The sequence below is a fragment of the Helicoverpa zea genome, chromosome 24, assembly GCF_022581195.2.
Source record: "Helicoverpa zea isolate HzStark_Cry1AcR chromosome 24, ilHelZeax1.1, whole genome shotgun sequence".
Lineage (NCBI taxonomy): Eukaryota > Metazoa > Arthropoda > Insecta > Lepidoptera > Noctuidae > Helicoverpa > Helicoverpa zea.
Window position 1 is genome coordinate 9252751 of NC_061475.1, and position 14571 is coordinate 9267321.

Sequence of the window (14571 nt, forward strand, 5' to 3'; positions counted from 1 at the left end):
AATAATACAGTGATGCTAAAGGTTAAACTACTAATACTTTACAAGAAACGAATGAGTCTATTACAAGTACCAATGACTTTAAAATCATTAAAGAATATAACGTTAACGATAGAAATGAGAACGAAACGGAATAACCAGATAATAACAAGCTAATTTGTGAAGAAATAAATGAAATTGTACATAAGAAACCAATCGTTAGACCTTTAGCAAGTTCCAAGCAAGACGCAGAGACATTTGGTGATAGAGTAGAAATAGAACAGAGAACACGCGAGCGGCTTACTGATGATCGCTCTGGACACAGACCCCAACACCTACACACAGATATGGATTAAACACAGGTCTCGTTACCCATTTTATAGCAGACTTGTGTATTAGAAAAAACTATCTAGCTGTGAGTTGGACTCGCGCACAAAGAGCTCCGTACCTACCAGTTTTGCAAAATGGACTAAGATTTTTGTGGTATGGGAGCCACTTATGATAAATCATAATTTAAATATTCATCTTTATTTAAGTATTCAGTATTTGTTGTTATAATGGCAAAAGTCTGTCTTACTACGACGGTTCATAAGATAGAGATATGGAAAGACGGACAGGGAGTCTTAGCAATAGGGTCCCATTCAATCCTTTAGTTATAGAACCCCAATGTATGGTCTGTATTAATGAGAAGACTTTCCAAGACAAGGTGCTGCTAAAATAGGTAATAGAGACTGTAGACAAACGTAAAAAGCGAAATAGAATAAGAATAAAAGAATTGTAAATTGACACACAAGAGAAATAATAAAGGCATTGTGATAACATTGAAAACAACGTTAAGTGCAGTGTTAATAACATTAATTAATAACAAACATTGAACTGAAATGCCAGTTAATGATAAACTTGAAATTCGTAAAGTTGATATATCTGTAATTATTGATAACGAAGACGCAAGAAAATTAGTTTCTATAGTTAAAATTATATGGCTTTTCAATCCAGGTTAACAATATAATGCAAAATCAAAATGCTAAAAACTTAACATAAATACATTAGTGGTTATTTAAAAAATAAGTAATAAATAAATCAGGCAGGTATTAAAGAAATTTTTAAGGTTAAAAACACAATAAAATTAGTTGTGCAGAAAATGTAAGTGTACAAACATTCATTCACTGAGCAAAATAAATCAGATTAGCAACAAATTAAACAATGTTAAAATAGATATCAAATTAATGGAATTAAGTACAGCAGATGCAAATTAAATTGTAATTAGTACGAACAACTATCTACTAGAATTTTGGTTTTAGGAAGAATCAGCTTTATTAAAAGACTTGTAGGTTATTTCTAAATTTTAGCTGTTTCATACATTAAAATAGCAAAAAGGCAAGTAGATTCTGAATGCCTCTTTTAAAAAGCCTAATGGAAACTTTTAGTCGCCCGATCGTTGATTTGATTGGGCTCATATAAGTCAAAGATCATCCAACCGGTATCAGACTATCGACTGACAATTTAGTCTAGAGTGTGCTGGCTTACTCTCAATCTAGCAGATAGTTGTTCTTCAAAACGTAAAATTAAAACAACAGTTAACAACAAACCTTAAACAACTGAAACAACAACCTGTTCTGTGATCATCGGCACCATCGTTGTACTGCTATCACTTGTATTACTATTCACATCAACTGTAGTACTTTCTACTGTACTAGGATTGAATGTACTAGTTCCATCAACTACTTCAAATTCAGTTTCTACTGAATTGAAATTTATACTGCTTTCAAGTATGTTATCATCATTACTAAATGCAGTACTCGTCTCTTCTGGTTTAAGACTTGTAGTTCTATAACTAGTACGTATGTCTTCTATGCTAGGTTCAGTAGTACTTGTGGCTGAACTACTTTCAGTGGTACTTGCTTCAGTAGAACTGTATGGTTCTGTACTTAAATCTTTTATATTAGTTTCTTGTGATTCCATTTTAATGGGTTCTGTAGTACTCAATGTACCACTTTCTTCATTACTTAAGCTTATATTACTACTTAATTCTGTACTTGTACTTAATGTAGTATTCTCAATACTTTTAGTGGTTGTACTTATATCAGTGTATTCAGTTACATACAATTGTCCTACAGTTACGTCCCCTGCACTTGTGTCGTAATCGTAAATATCTTCTTCTGTTATTGATGGCGCTGCAACATATGAAATAATAGATTAGATTTCAAAAGCATTACAGTTAAATTCATTATCATTATTTTATTTAGCTTCAATGATCTCAAACTTACCAGTAACTCCAACGGCAGTGGAAGTTTTCTTAAAAGGATCGTCAGTAACTAAAACTACTCTAGATTCATTTATATTAACGTCTTCTTCATCAGTCCTTTGCACTTTACTCTTATTATCACAGCCTTCAGCACAGTAATTAGCTATCTTATGTAAAATTATATCAACTAGAATACTTTCTGTTTTATCTTTATCTTTATGTATTTTCGCTGCCTCTGCTTCTTCCTTTAATTCTTTTTCTACCATTTTTTCAACACTTTGCGTGTAGTTTGCAGGTGGTATCCAAGTATACTCTGGGTCGTATTTGGATGCATTGCTTGGCCTATAAATAACGTTGTACGATTCATCAGGGTTATCTTCGAGTCTTATAATAGGTTTAGTGTATTTGGCTACAGCTGGGCCTAGTACATCAGTGACGTAGGCTTTCAGGTTTTTACATTTTTCAACAGTGTTGACGTCGTTGGAACTTCCCCAGATGATGAAGCCTGAAGCGTTGGATTTGTAGAATGTGCTGAATGCTGTGTCCAGGTCACTCTGGAATTGAGATAATATTTTTGTTAGTTGTTTGTATCATGGTTAGACTAGTTCTTGACTTACATTTATATCTTAAAGATCGTATGGATTACATTTCGATATAGCGATGACTCAGTTATTATTAATGTTAGTATATATTAATTTTTAAGACAGATTTCGGTCATAATTCATTCACAGCAAATTGGTATGTATCGACATAATAATGTCTTTTCTCCTATTAAAGCCTCTTGTAGGTAACCCTTTCCAACATTCTTAATTTTAAACTCCTAAACAAGGGTTGTCATAAGTTTGTATCAGTGGCACTGTAACTCGTAACCCGTTGTTTGCAGGGGCGCGGATCCACGCGAGACACAATTGCTTTTCTATATGTCTCTATTAGAAGCATTTCTCTAAACATGTACATCAGTCTCACCTCATTAAAATACCCCTTATCCCTATACCGGTACCAGAAGTACGGTAGTATAGTGGCTCCTCCCGCGGCCACGCGCGCCGCCTCGCGCACGCGCCCGCGCACGAGCGCCGCGAGCTGCGCCGCGCTGATGTCATCGCTGCTGTACACTGATGGGTATAGCCCTGTGCTTTCTTCCCAGAGCCAGCTTATACTGAAACATGAGAACATCAATTGCAGAGGAGTTCATATAAGTGGAGGCGGTTTAGTGGGAAAAGACACAACCTCACAATTCTTCGATAACAAGTTAGGTAAAGTACCAAAGGAGCTTAAAAGTGAAGGAGAACATCTCGAGGAAAGCTAAACTGAAAAATGTGAAATCACCAATCCGCGTAGAGCAAGCGTGGTGCTAAATGCTCAATTATTTACGTGTGAAAGAAGGCCGCAGCCCAGTAATGGGTAATTTTTTTTTATTTATTTTTTAACCACCGACGCAAAAAGATGGGGGTCACAAGTTTGATCACTATGCGTCGCTAGTAGCACCGTTGCGATTTGGATGCTGTCTTTTAGCTGTAAACTGGTCTTCTAGCCGTAGCGCGTAGTTCCCAGATACGTTTCATCAAAATAAGCTAAATCATTTTGAAGTTTGCATTTTTGCAACAGCGATAATCGGAGACTCATCATCCTCCGAGCCTTTTCCCAATCATGTTGGGGTCGGCTTCCAGTCTAACCGGATTCAGCTGAGTACCAGTGCTTTACAAGAAGCGACTGCCCTGCCTGACCTCCTCAACCCAGTTACCCGGGCAACCCGATACCCCTTGGTTAGACTGGTGTCAGACTTACTGGCTTCTGACTACCCGTAACGACTGCCAAGGATGTTCAATGACAGCCGGGACCTACAGTTTAACGTGCCATCCGAAACACAGTCATTGGTGTCTAAGATATACTTAGAAAGTACATACAAACTTAGAAAAGTTGCATTGGTACTTGCCTGACCTGGGATCGAACCCGCGCCCTCATACTTGAGAGGTTGGTCCTTTACCCTTTTCTAGGCCACCACGACATTAGCGATAATCGGAGACTAAAATCTAAAATACAATATTAATAAAGTAGAAGATATTAAGAGATATCGTGTTTTTTTAATTTTAAGTTTATTTAATGGCCATTCCTATTAAAATCATATTTAATTATTATTAGTTAATTAGGATGTTGTTTGTGGGTCATAAAACAGATCAACATTTTTAAATGCCACTCAAAATTATGGCGACCAGCTTTTTTCTTTTTAAATGTCAGGATTTTTTCTAGTCTTCCTTATTGTTCATGTTCATGCATTAAATTGAAATGACCACATTATTACAGTCTATTGAAATATTTCCACAGGTGGAATTATTATGGCCGTGATCTTCGCCTGGCTCTCAAATAAAAACATCTTCATTATTTTTATCAGTCTTTATTATTTATTATTTCAATACGCTTTTCAGAAATGGAACTCTATCACACTCGCTGATCAATCGGCCCGTGCGGCTGTTTCTTAATTTTTCTAAATTCCTATTATTGTTCCTTATCTCGACTCACTTAATTCGCTGAGCCGGCTGGGGCTGCGAAATTTTTCGTGACAGTTACCGCGGCTTACGTACACAAAGGGCTTCAGGAGGAACACTATGGATTTAAGTAATTCAAAATTGTCATTCCCACATTCTGCAGCCACAGTAGGATTACTCATTTGATGATTACCCAAGTTGGAGGTACGAGAAGAACAAAAACATCTGCATGTCGATTCTATAAAATATCACAACTCACTTCGACATCACTCTCACTTCGACTTCGATCTAAAGGTGGAATTCCGTGGACGCGACAATAGTCAACCTATGAAAATGTATGGCACCGTTGCCGAGGCCCGTGACAGTCGCGCGCGGCCGACGAATTTCGTAAGCTGCTCGCGGCATTGTCAACAATTTAATTCTGGTTTTACTAAAATTCTATAGATGTTATTAAGCGCTAGACCATGTTGAGAAGCGTACGGCCGCGAGCGGCTCACGAAATTCGTCGTCCGCGCGCGACTGTCGCGGCCCTCGGCAGCGGTGCCATACATTTTCATAGGTTGACTTTTGTCGCGCGCGGCTGCGACAATCGCGACCCACGGAATTCTACCTTAAAGTTTCGTGATTGACATTGTCAAACTACACTAGCGCTTCACTATCGAGCGTGTTGACAAGTTGAACTAAATTAAAGTCGAGATTTTGACAGATCTGCCAAAATCTGTCTATCTATAGGGGAGGTAGGGGAGAGATGGGCAGTTGGGAGACATGATAAAATCAGAATAAAAGGGGGGTCCTTTTATTCTGATTTGATCATAGTTTTTTTTTATTGGGTAGTTTACGTTACCGACTGGTAACGGTGTTCATCCATAGACTTTCTGTCATTTCTGTGAGTTGTCAAGAACAAACACTCGTAAAAGTACTTAAATATTTTGTTGCGGTTTCGGATCGTTATAAAGAGAAAACTAATGAAAGGTATGTGTATTTTCTATTATTAATGATTGATTGTCAAAATCTCCAGTTACGATTATAGTAAGTCGATGCAATCCACACCTATTATACCTCTAGAAGAGGTACTACAGCAATAGTTTATGGGCCCCACGTTTTTATTTTAGTCTAATATGACCGGGACCACCGTAGGTTGACAGGAAAGTAACTATTTTTTATTTTCTAGTTTTCAGTGCACATAAGATAAAACCGTTTTAGTTAAGTTTTTTTTACCGATTTTTTTTTTATAAACTAAGTCAAAAGTGTCCAATGCTCCCTATGGTAGGGAGGCTTGGACATACCATGTAATGTATAATTTGTAAATTTTTGTTCTTCTTCTTCAGTGAAAATTTGTGAGGTTATAAATCTGCGCTAAAAATCCTTTATAGAATCTTGTTTCAGGTACCATTGCCAACTTGATCTAGGGACTCCATATTTATCAGCTGTTAATTTTATTTTTTAACCTTTTGATACCTCTTGTATTGCTCGTTATATTAAATCTTTAAGAATTTCCCGTCGCAAACCATTATTTTTAACCCCCGACGCAAAAACGACGGGTTGTTATAAGTTTGACGTGTCTGTGTGTGTGTGTGTGTATGTGGCATCGTAGCTCCCAAACGGATGATCCGATTGTAATGCGGTTTTTTTTGTTTAAAAGGAATGTCATTCGGGAGTGTTCTTAGCTATGTTTGGTGGAAATCGGTTCAGGTCTTCAAGGTCATCAGCTCGTTTGTTAGGTGTGATAGGAATGTTACACGCTCAGTTTACTTGCAAGCATATGTGGGATCTAAAATTTGAAATACTAATGTCTTCTGGAACCACTGAGCTGGTCTGCTGTTAGGACACGAAGATAGGAGACGTAACCCTGAACTGCCTTTTAGTAAAACCCATCGAGTTTGGGCTCGTTTAATTTGTCTTGACTAGTTTTCTTCATGTTTCTAATTGACGAGAACCTAATGCTGGAAATGGGATGTGGCGGATGAAACCCTAGAATGATATATAACCCTGGATCAACAAAGGTCCATCTTTATTGTTTCTCAATCTGTGCAATTCTCCCAGAGCCAGTTTGTCATGAGGATTGTTAAACAGCTTCCTTTGGCTGAGATCGCATATAGCGAACCCATCATAAAAAGAAGGAAAAACTAAGGAGCTCCTTTAAAAAACCATGAAATAAAATAAAATTATAAATTTAAAAAAACCCCCGACCCAAAAAAGTACGCAATTATTATGACAAAATGTTATAAACGATAAACCCTATAAAAAGCAAAAAGTAACTTTAAACACTACGTAAGTACCAACTAAAGCATGTCAGACTAAACAAAATTTTGACGTGTCGACGGTTTTATTGAAACCGTTTAAATATCTCGTAATGTTGAAACTGATTGTAATTTTTAGGATAGCTCTTTGATTTTATCTAGCCAAACATAAGAAATGACAATAAAAGTTGATTATCTGTAAAATCTGAATTTTTTATGCAATAAATGTGAAAAAGTGCCCATCCCTCCCCTACCTCCCCTAAAGTATGAAATGACATTACGAATCGAAGTGAAATGCGAGTTGTTGATCGAATTTTATAGAATCGCAGGACTGAAGTGAGACCCCCTTTTTTTCTGAAGTCGTTTAAAAAAGGTCATAATTTACTCACCGATCATTCTCCTGAGGTACTTTATCAGCACAGGTCTCTTTCCTATTGTTATAGGCCATGTTGAAGCAGTATGGGTACCCATAGTAGCCCCATAGAGCTTGGGGCCGCATCTTCTTAGCTAGAGAGATGGTGGCTTGCATGAACTCGCGGCCGGCCCCTTCGAAACGACGTTTGGCCTGAAATTTGAGAATTGGTATTGTTATTTTTTGTTTCAGTTATTCCATAGATAACTTTCTGCTGAGATGGCAAACTTTTAACAAGCTTTTATTAGGTCGACCTCTATGCAAAGCCTCTATGTAACCGTGCAATGGAATCTAAGGTAACAAAATCGTCTTCCAAGGACCGTAGCGAGATGCAAATTGGAAGTAGTATATAGTTCTGATGATAAGAAAATAATATAGTACTGTCGAACTGATCTGAAAATAAATATGAATTGGAACTTTTTGGTTTTTACATGTATTTAAAAGCGTGTTTTTCTAGTGCTTTTTGTTGAGAGACAGTGTATCGATACTAAACGTATTACTACATTATTATGTTGTGTCTCCTCATTAATGAGTACAGGCTGCGTACTAAAAACTTGCGTTGTTCTTCACTCTGACTTAATGTTACATGGGGGTGCAGCGCAATCTGCTGCATTTCAGCGAACCCAAAGTTTTTGTGCGCCGGACTTTTTGCACGTCACGTGTCTTTTTTCTTAAAATAAAATTCGCACCTATATATTCAAGATTTCGGGCACTAACCTGCATTGACCTTTATTTCTTTATTAACCTGCATTCTTTAATAGGTTAGGGGTTATCACAAACTGGATACAAATAGACCAAAAGGCCATCTTTGTATCACTAATTAATACCGTGCGCAGTTAAGTACTAGATCACTTGTCTAGACTATAATGTGTCTAAAATAGACCGGTCTAGACTCAGATAAAATACAATACATATTTGTCTAAATACAGGAACTTGTGGACAAGGAAGGCGACATAAGGTCGTGTTGTTGTTGAAGAATGTTAAGCTTCTCAGGAATTTAGAAGTACCTTAAGCTACATATCTTGATCTATATGTAGGTATATATTGTATAAGTGACCATATAAGTTTGCATTCGTCATTCGTTATTAATACCTATTGTTAATGGGAACTTTGTTTTCTAATTACCTAGAGCTAAGTTCACTCTGTTCACTGACAAAGTCAGTTATCCTGAAACAACTGTTTAATTTTCACAATAATTATTTTAAAGAAAAACTGACGTTTATATTAAAGGTGGAAATGGGCGATTCTAATCACAATTTACTAGACTTGCTCGTAGAATTAAACTGAAAGCTAAGATCATATTTTTTAAGATTATTTTTTCAGTTTCGTACCCTAGTCGGTGCATTGGTTAAGTAGTTTTGAAGCCAATACAAACAAACAATCAAATCTGTGCCCTCCATAATACAAGATATAGATGACAGCTAAAAAACAAACATTCATAGTTCACAAATAAATAAACAGTTATGAGGGCACGATGATGAAGCCAGATGTAATGCAGCGTTATTGTCGGAGCTGAGATCTCAATGATCGGGAGGGGATTGTGCAACGGGATGAAGCGTGTAAGTGTAGCTATACACGGACTTGTTAAATCGATGACGGGCACAGTCAGAAGTCAGTTTAGTAATTTGGCGTCTCGCTTATGAGTGAACAGATAATAGTAACTAACATAATTATGAAGTCAATAGAAGTACGTATTTTTCGGAAAAAAAGCTACTGATCAAGAATTCTCGGTAATTATTCTCTACAAACAATTTTATTTCATAATCAGTATTTATTTATTATTTTTACATTTAAGAAAAACTGAAAACCACTGAAATTGAAAAAAATTATAAAATATCTCCAGTGAGTTACATCTTACAAAAACATCAGCAAAATCCAAATAGAGTTTTTTTTTATATCTACCGTATTTTAAGTAATTTATTTATACTCTTTTCATTAGATAAAATAATGTTATCATTATTTTAAAAAGATAAATACTGAACACACATTTTTAGCTGGTCGATAGCTATAGTCGATCGATTGTCCGAAGACCGTGTATGAGGGCTCTAATGATTTCGGCCTAAATACCCAAAGCATTAGTTTGACGAGTGCATGCCGACGTCTGATTGATAAATTACTATCTTACTATATTGGTTGCGTATCTGTGAGTCAAGCAATCTGTTGTATGTTTGTTTGATATAGTCAGGGAGCTTATTGTCTATAGGGTTTATGATAATGTCAATAATGATTTAGATCTTCCTTCGAGCTTATATTGCAAAATAAACCTACGATACATACTAACACATAAACTACGTATCAAATGTATTTCTAGAACAGCATCCCGTACCCGGATAAAAAGTATCCTATTTCCGTGTCCAGAGTACAACTTTCCACCCGCATCTCCATGTATATCACGTTTCAGCGTGAAAACGTAATAAATAATCTTGCTTTCGTATTATAAAGGTAATTGATACAAGTGATTTCTCCCACTCTCTGTAACTACTTCCCGCACATGGATAAAAAGAAGCCTAAATACTACATATTCTTATGTATGAATAAGCTATATTACGTCAAGCTATATCAAGTGTTTATCTAAACTCTACTCGGTCATTTCTAAGAAGTACCTAACAAACACACACACACACACACATATACTTTCCCCTTTATTAGTATGATTACTAAAGACTATAAAGCTATTAACACAATATAGACCACAGCAGATTCCCTTCAGTTGGGCCGGCCTAATTAACGCGATATAATTGTTATTATGATTGAGCAATGAGCGAGATGAACTTTACGAGTATTGTTTATATGGAAATGTACGGCTACGGTATTCTGCGGATGTTTAACGAGATAAACAGTTAAAGTGATAAAATAAATATTGTTAAAATATATGAAATAGATGTTTATTAGTTAACTAATAGAACACTCTACTAGATAACTAATAAAGTATCCAAAATAAGTATAATATAATATTTAGTGAGTTAATTTTAATTGTACTAAGCCTTACTACACAGGAATCGAATCCAGCAGAGGTTTGATTGACTCTGTAGACTCTACAATAGAGCAAAATCTTAGCTTAGTAGATAGGTTAGGATAGAACAAAGTAGGTAGCTTTGTATTTTGGCTCATTCATTTCGAAAACAATATAAATCATCTGAAGTATTTCTTTGTTTGCTTGAATTTCAGGAACAGTTGAAGTGATTTGAAAAAATCATTTAGAGTATCATTTATTTACAGAGGAATGTTACATACCATACAGATGCATGGAGTACCTAGGTATTTAGTTAACACAGATACATCCCTGGCCAAAGCAAAGTTTCAATAAAATGCCTAGATTTTTAACCTAGGCAATTGTATAAGTTTGAAACCCATACCTCTTCCTCAATCCACTGCTTCTTCCACCACCAGTGGCGTTTCTTCTCGATCTCGTAGGAGACGTCCTTGTAAGGAGTCAGGATGCCGAAGTTCTGACGGAGCACCGGCTTCCACGACTCGAAGTCTATTATGCCAACGCCTGGAATTTGTAACATAATATGGAGTTTAGTGACGTTTCAATTATAGCTAAGATTTTGGCTACAAAACCAAAAAAGTAGCTACTTTAAAAAAAATACTTGAGTTGTGGCTCCAGAAGTCAGTGAACAGTTTTCTTGCTGCACCGACTTCTAATCAATAGCCAAGTGAAAAGTAGTATTTTTTGTGAAGTATATTTTTAAAATAAAGTCTGCATTTGTGTAATCTTTTCCCGCCTAAGCTGGGGTCGGCTACTAGTCCAGAGTTTAACTTGGAGCGACTGCCTATCTGACCTCTATAACTCAATTGCCCAGCCACCCCAGTACCCCTTTGGTACCACTGGTTGTAAAATTTCCTGGATTCTAGCTATGTACTCGTTAAGACTGTTAAAGATGTCCAAAGGACAGCCGAAACTTACCACTAATGTTAGGTGCTATTTTATTCTCGTGAATGACTAAACCAACTCAATCACAAAGTACCTCTAACGAAGGGTCTAACTTCAACAGCACAAGTTGACGTTATTAAAGTTCTGCCAACACAAATGTCAAGTTTAATTGGTGTCTGTCGTTAGCACAAAGTTCTAGCTGAGGGGAACTTCTGCAATACAACTTGTTAGCTGATGTTTGCACGTTGCAGCTTACAGTGGTACAAGGTTTCAGGAGAAATATTATCAACTAGCTTTCGCCAGCGGCTTTTTTCGCGTCCCTTAAGAATTACTCGTACTTTGGGTACACGGATAAAAAACGTAGCCTAAGTGTGAACTGATTTGTTAAATGGGCTACTTTATAATGAAAGAATGATTGAAAGCGGTCGAAAAGTTCCTAAGATTTGCGTGTCCCAGCAAAAAACTAATTTTTCAGCAGGTCCAATTATAAAAATCATTCACTTCAAGCCTAGGAAGAAATAAAAATATGAACCGCTAACAGTAGAGTGCTATAATATTTGACAGACTACGCTATAGAAAGTGAATTAATTCATCGAAGCGTTAAGTTGATGACATTACCTAGCCTTATCTGGCTCAAGGTCGGGTCGGGCTGACACTGGATATATAGGGAAGGCCTTATAGGAATGTATTATACATACTTATGTTCACAACATCATGACAACTACAGTCTTACCTACTGGGTAATTTGAATATTTTGGTTTTTAATAAGGAAAAAAAAACTTTTTCATCCCACCATCTCGGAAAGAGTAGTTTTACCCTTTGATATCTGAGCGCAAAAGTCGTTTTTATCCTCTAGAGCGGCAAAGTGATTTGAATTTAGAACATCGTGTGCAATACCATTTGCGACAATCTTGATAAGACTTTTCAAACAAATACATATTAAACAAATAAAATACTGCTTAAAATAATTATCCAATTAATTAATTATTTTTTATTATTGATTTTACACAGATTTTTAACGTCGTTTCATTTTTAAAGTGAGTTTTCAAATATATGAACTTTAATAGGTACATCTTTTTAATTTGATACTCGTATGTGCGCGCCATTTTGTTTTTTTGCATTTAGTAATTTCCTCGATGAGGTGGGATGAAAAGTTACGTGTTGCACTCGAGTGCAAAGATTTTTCACCTTGTGCTCTTTTGAATCCCTCGCTATCGCTCAGGATTCTAATTATTGAAACACTCGCTACGCTCGTGTTTCAATTTTAGAATCCTTCGCTTGCTCGGTCATCAAAATTGAGCCCGCGGTTAAAAAGCAACTTTGCACTCTTGTATAACAAATAACTATTTCCTCTCTCGTTTTAGCTGTTCTCTGCGGTTCTAACTACGACTCAAGGTACCAATTTCCCACAAGCGGAAAAACGAAGTCTACGAAAAACTATCTGACTATCTGTGTACCATTCATAAGTAAATTGGTGCCGAAGTTTTAGCCCAAAAGCGCGATAGACCGACATACATAAGTATCCTTAACCAAAAGTATCAAAATAATTCAGGGAAGATGCTTTCGCAAGAACAATACAAAAATTCTTGCATCTTACATGCAAAACAGGTGCACCGTATCATTGCAAGCGAACAAATTCGAAGAATCGAACAATCAACAGATATGGCGTTACGAAAATAAGCGGAACTGTGTTATGGCGGACATATTGAAATATTAACCAAACAAACAGAATGGAGAAAAATATACGAAAAATAATGGTAGTTTCTTAATTTTCACATACACATGAGATATCGACAGATGTTGACACTAAAACTTTACGAAAAAATCGGGAAATGTGTAATCCACGCCTCGCGTCGGCAGGAGTCTACTCACTTAAAGCATATGTATTCATGCGAAAATATAGCAGTTTCGCTGACTTTTTAGAAATATTCACACGTTTGTTATACTGTATTCTACAGCGAGCAGAAATAGTCCTGAAGAAAAATTTCTTAGTCTTCAGTGGAATCTTGCCATAAAACTTTGTGTTGTCATTCTCATACTAGATACCTATATCTAATAAAAAAAAGTCTTGTGCGCTGATTGGACCCACTATAAGTATGCAGCACACACACTAGTTAATTGATAAGCCTAACTATTTGTATTCATCACTACTCCTACAGAACACAGCAAATTGGTTAATGAGTAGCAATTAAGCCCGCACACCAGTTAGATGTAATTATTAAATTCTAGGTGTTTAACTAAAATAGATGAAGCACAATGTCACCCGCATTACAGTTTGTTGGACACGTAGAAGGAATTTTGAAGGTTTTAAGTTTTCTCCTTTTGTATATCATCAGCCTTTTTTATGTCTTTATACAGAGAAGGAATGAACGTTAATAGACAAGCTTAATTTGCTCAAGGCATATGGGCCATTTCAGATCTTTTGAAGACCAAGTTTCTTCAAGATGTTTTCATTTACTTTTACTCAATTATTGGTGTTAAAGATACAGGCACTTAGATTAGAAAAGTTACTTACTTTTGATATTAGCCTGACCTGTAAACGAACCCCTACTCTATACTTGTCAAGCTGGCTTGGTGTATGTGCAGAAGCTACCTAGGGCCTCAATAAAGGGAATAAAATAACAACAAAAGTTAACTTAATTGGTGTGCATAATAAAGAATATATCTATCTATCTATCTATCTATCAAAAGCCTCACCATTAAAATCCTTATCCGGCACACTTTGTTCCAGAACCTTCTGAAACGTATCCAGATGTTTAATCAAATCCCCTTCCTGTGGAACTCCCCCATTCCTATACTTCAACTCCCCACTGGTGCTATTCCTCAAAAGCGCAGGAAAGTCCCCCGGATCATAAAGTATGGAGATTTTGTCCCCTCGGAATGTATCGCCGGTGTTCTGGATAATCCCGTACTTTTGGTACAGGTCCTCGAAGTAGATGCGTTTGGACTTGCACTGCATGGTGGGGACATTCCAGTAGACCTTGAACTCTTTGGTGGGGAGTACGTCGTTATCTGGCATCTGGACGACGTAGTAGCTGTAACAAGGAGAAGGCTTTGTTTAACTTTGTTAGTTTACAACCTTTTTATCGACATATTGGACGTATCTGTCCATTGGACACCTTAAATGGTTTACTGAATTTCTGCCCAAACTCATTGAACTTAGGTTCCTACAGCAATTTTAAAAGTACAAAAACGTCAATCTTTCTAAAACCCTGTTTATGATGTCTTATTTTCACAGTTTTTAAAGTAAACAGTTTTTAAAAAAAAAACATACCGGCCGAATTGAGAACCTCCTCCTTTTTGGGAAGTCGGTTAAAAATAGGGTTATGTTGTCGGTG

General features: G+C 36.5%; 1 protein-coding gene across 1 annotated transcript; it reads right to left on the reverse strand.

Moving 5' to 3' along the window:
- Positions 1–203: 203 nt before the first annotated feature.
- LOC124642199 (hyaluronidase PH-20-like) lies at positions 204–14326 on the reverse strand. Its single transcript, XM_047180510.1, has 8 exons — positions 14310–14326; positions 13931–14268; positions 10713–10852; positions 7334–7509; positions 3188–3377; positions 2244–2775; positions 1588–2150; positions 204–311 (listed from the first exon to the last, which is right to left on the reverse strand). Exons 1-8 carry the CDS (start codon positions 14324–14326, stop codon positions 204–206), a joined length of 2064 nt encoding a protein of 687 aa, XP_047036466.1.
- Positions 14327–14571: the final 245 nt, after the last annotated feature.

What these genes read in the sequence shown, in the direction of transcription:
- LOC124642199 (XM_047180510.1), bottom strand. An exon ending in AGCAGTGGATTGAGGAAGAG is followed by an intron (nt 7,510 to 10,712) that starts GTATGGGTTTCA and finishes CTCAAATTTCAG; the next exon opens with GCCAAACGTCGTTTCGAAGG. An exon ending in GTACCTCAGGAGAATGATCG is followed by an intron (nt 3,378 to 7,333) that starts GTGAGTAAATTA and finishes CTCATGTTTCAG; the next exon opens with TATAAGCTGGCTCTGGGAAG.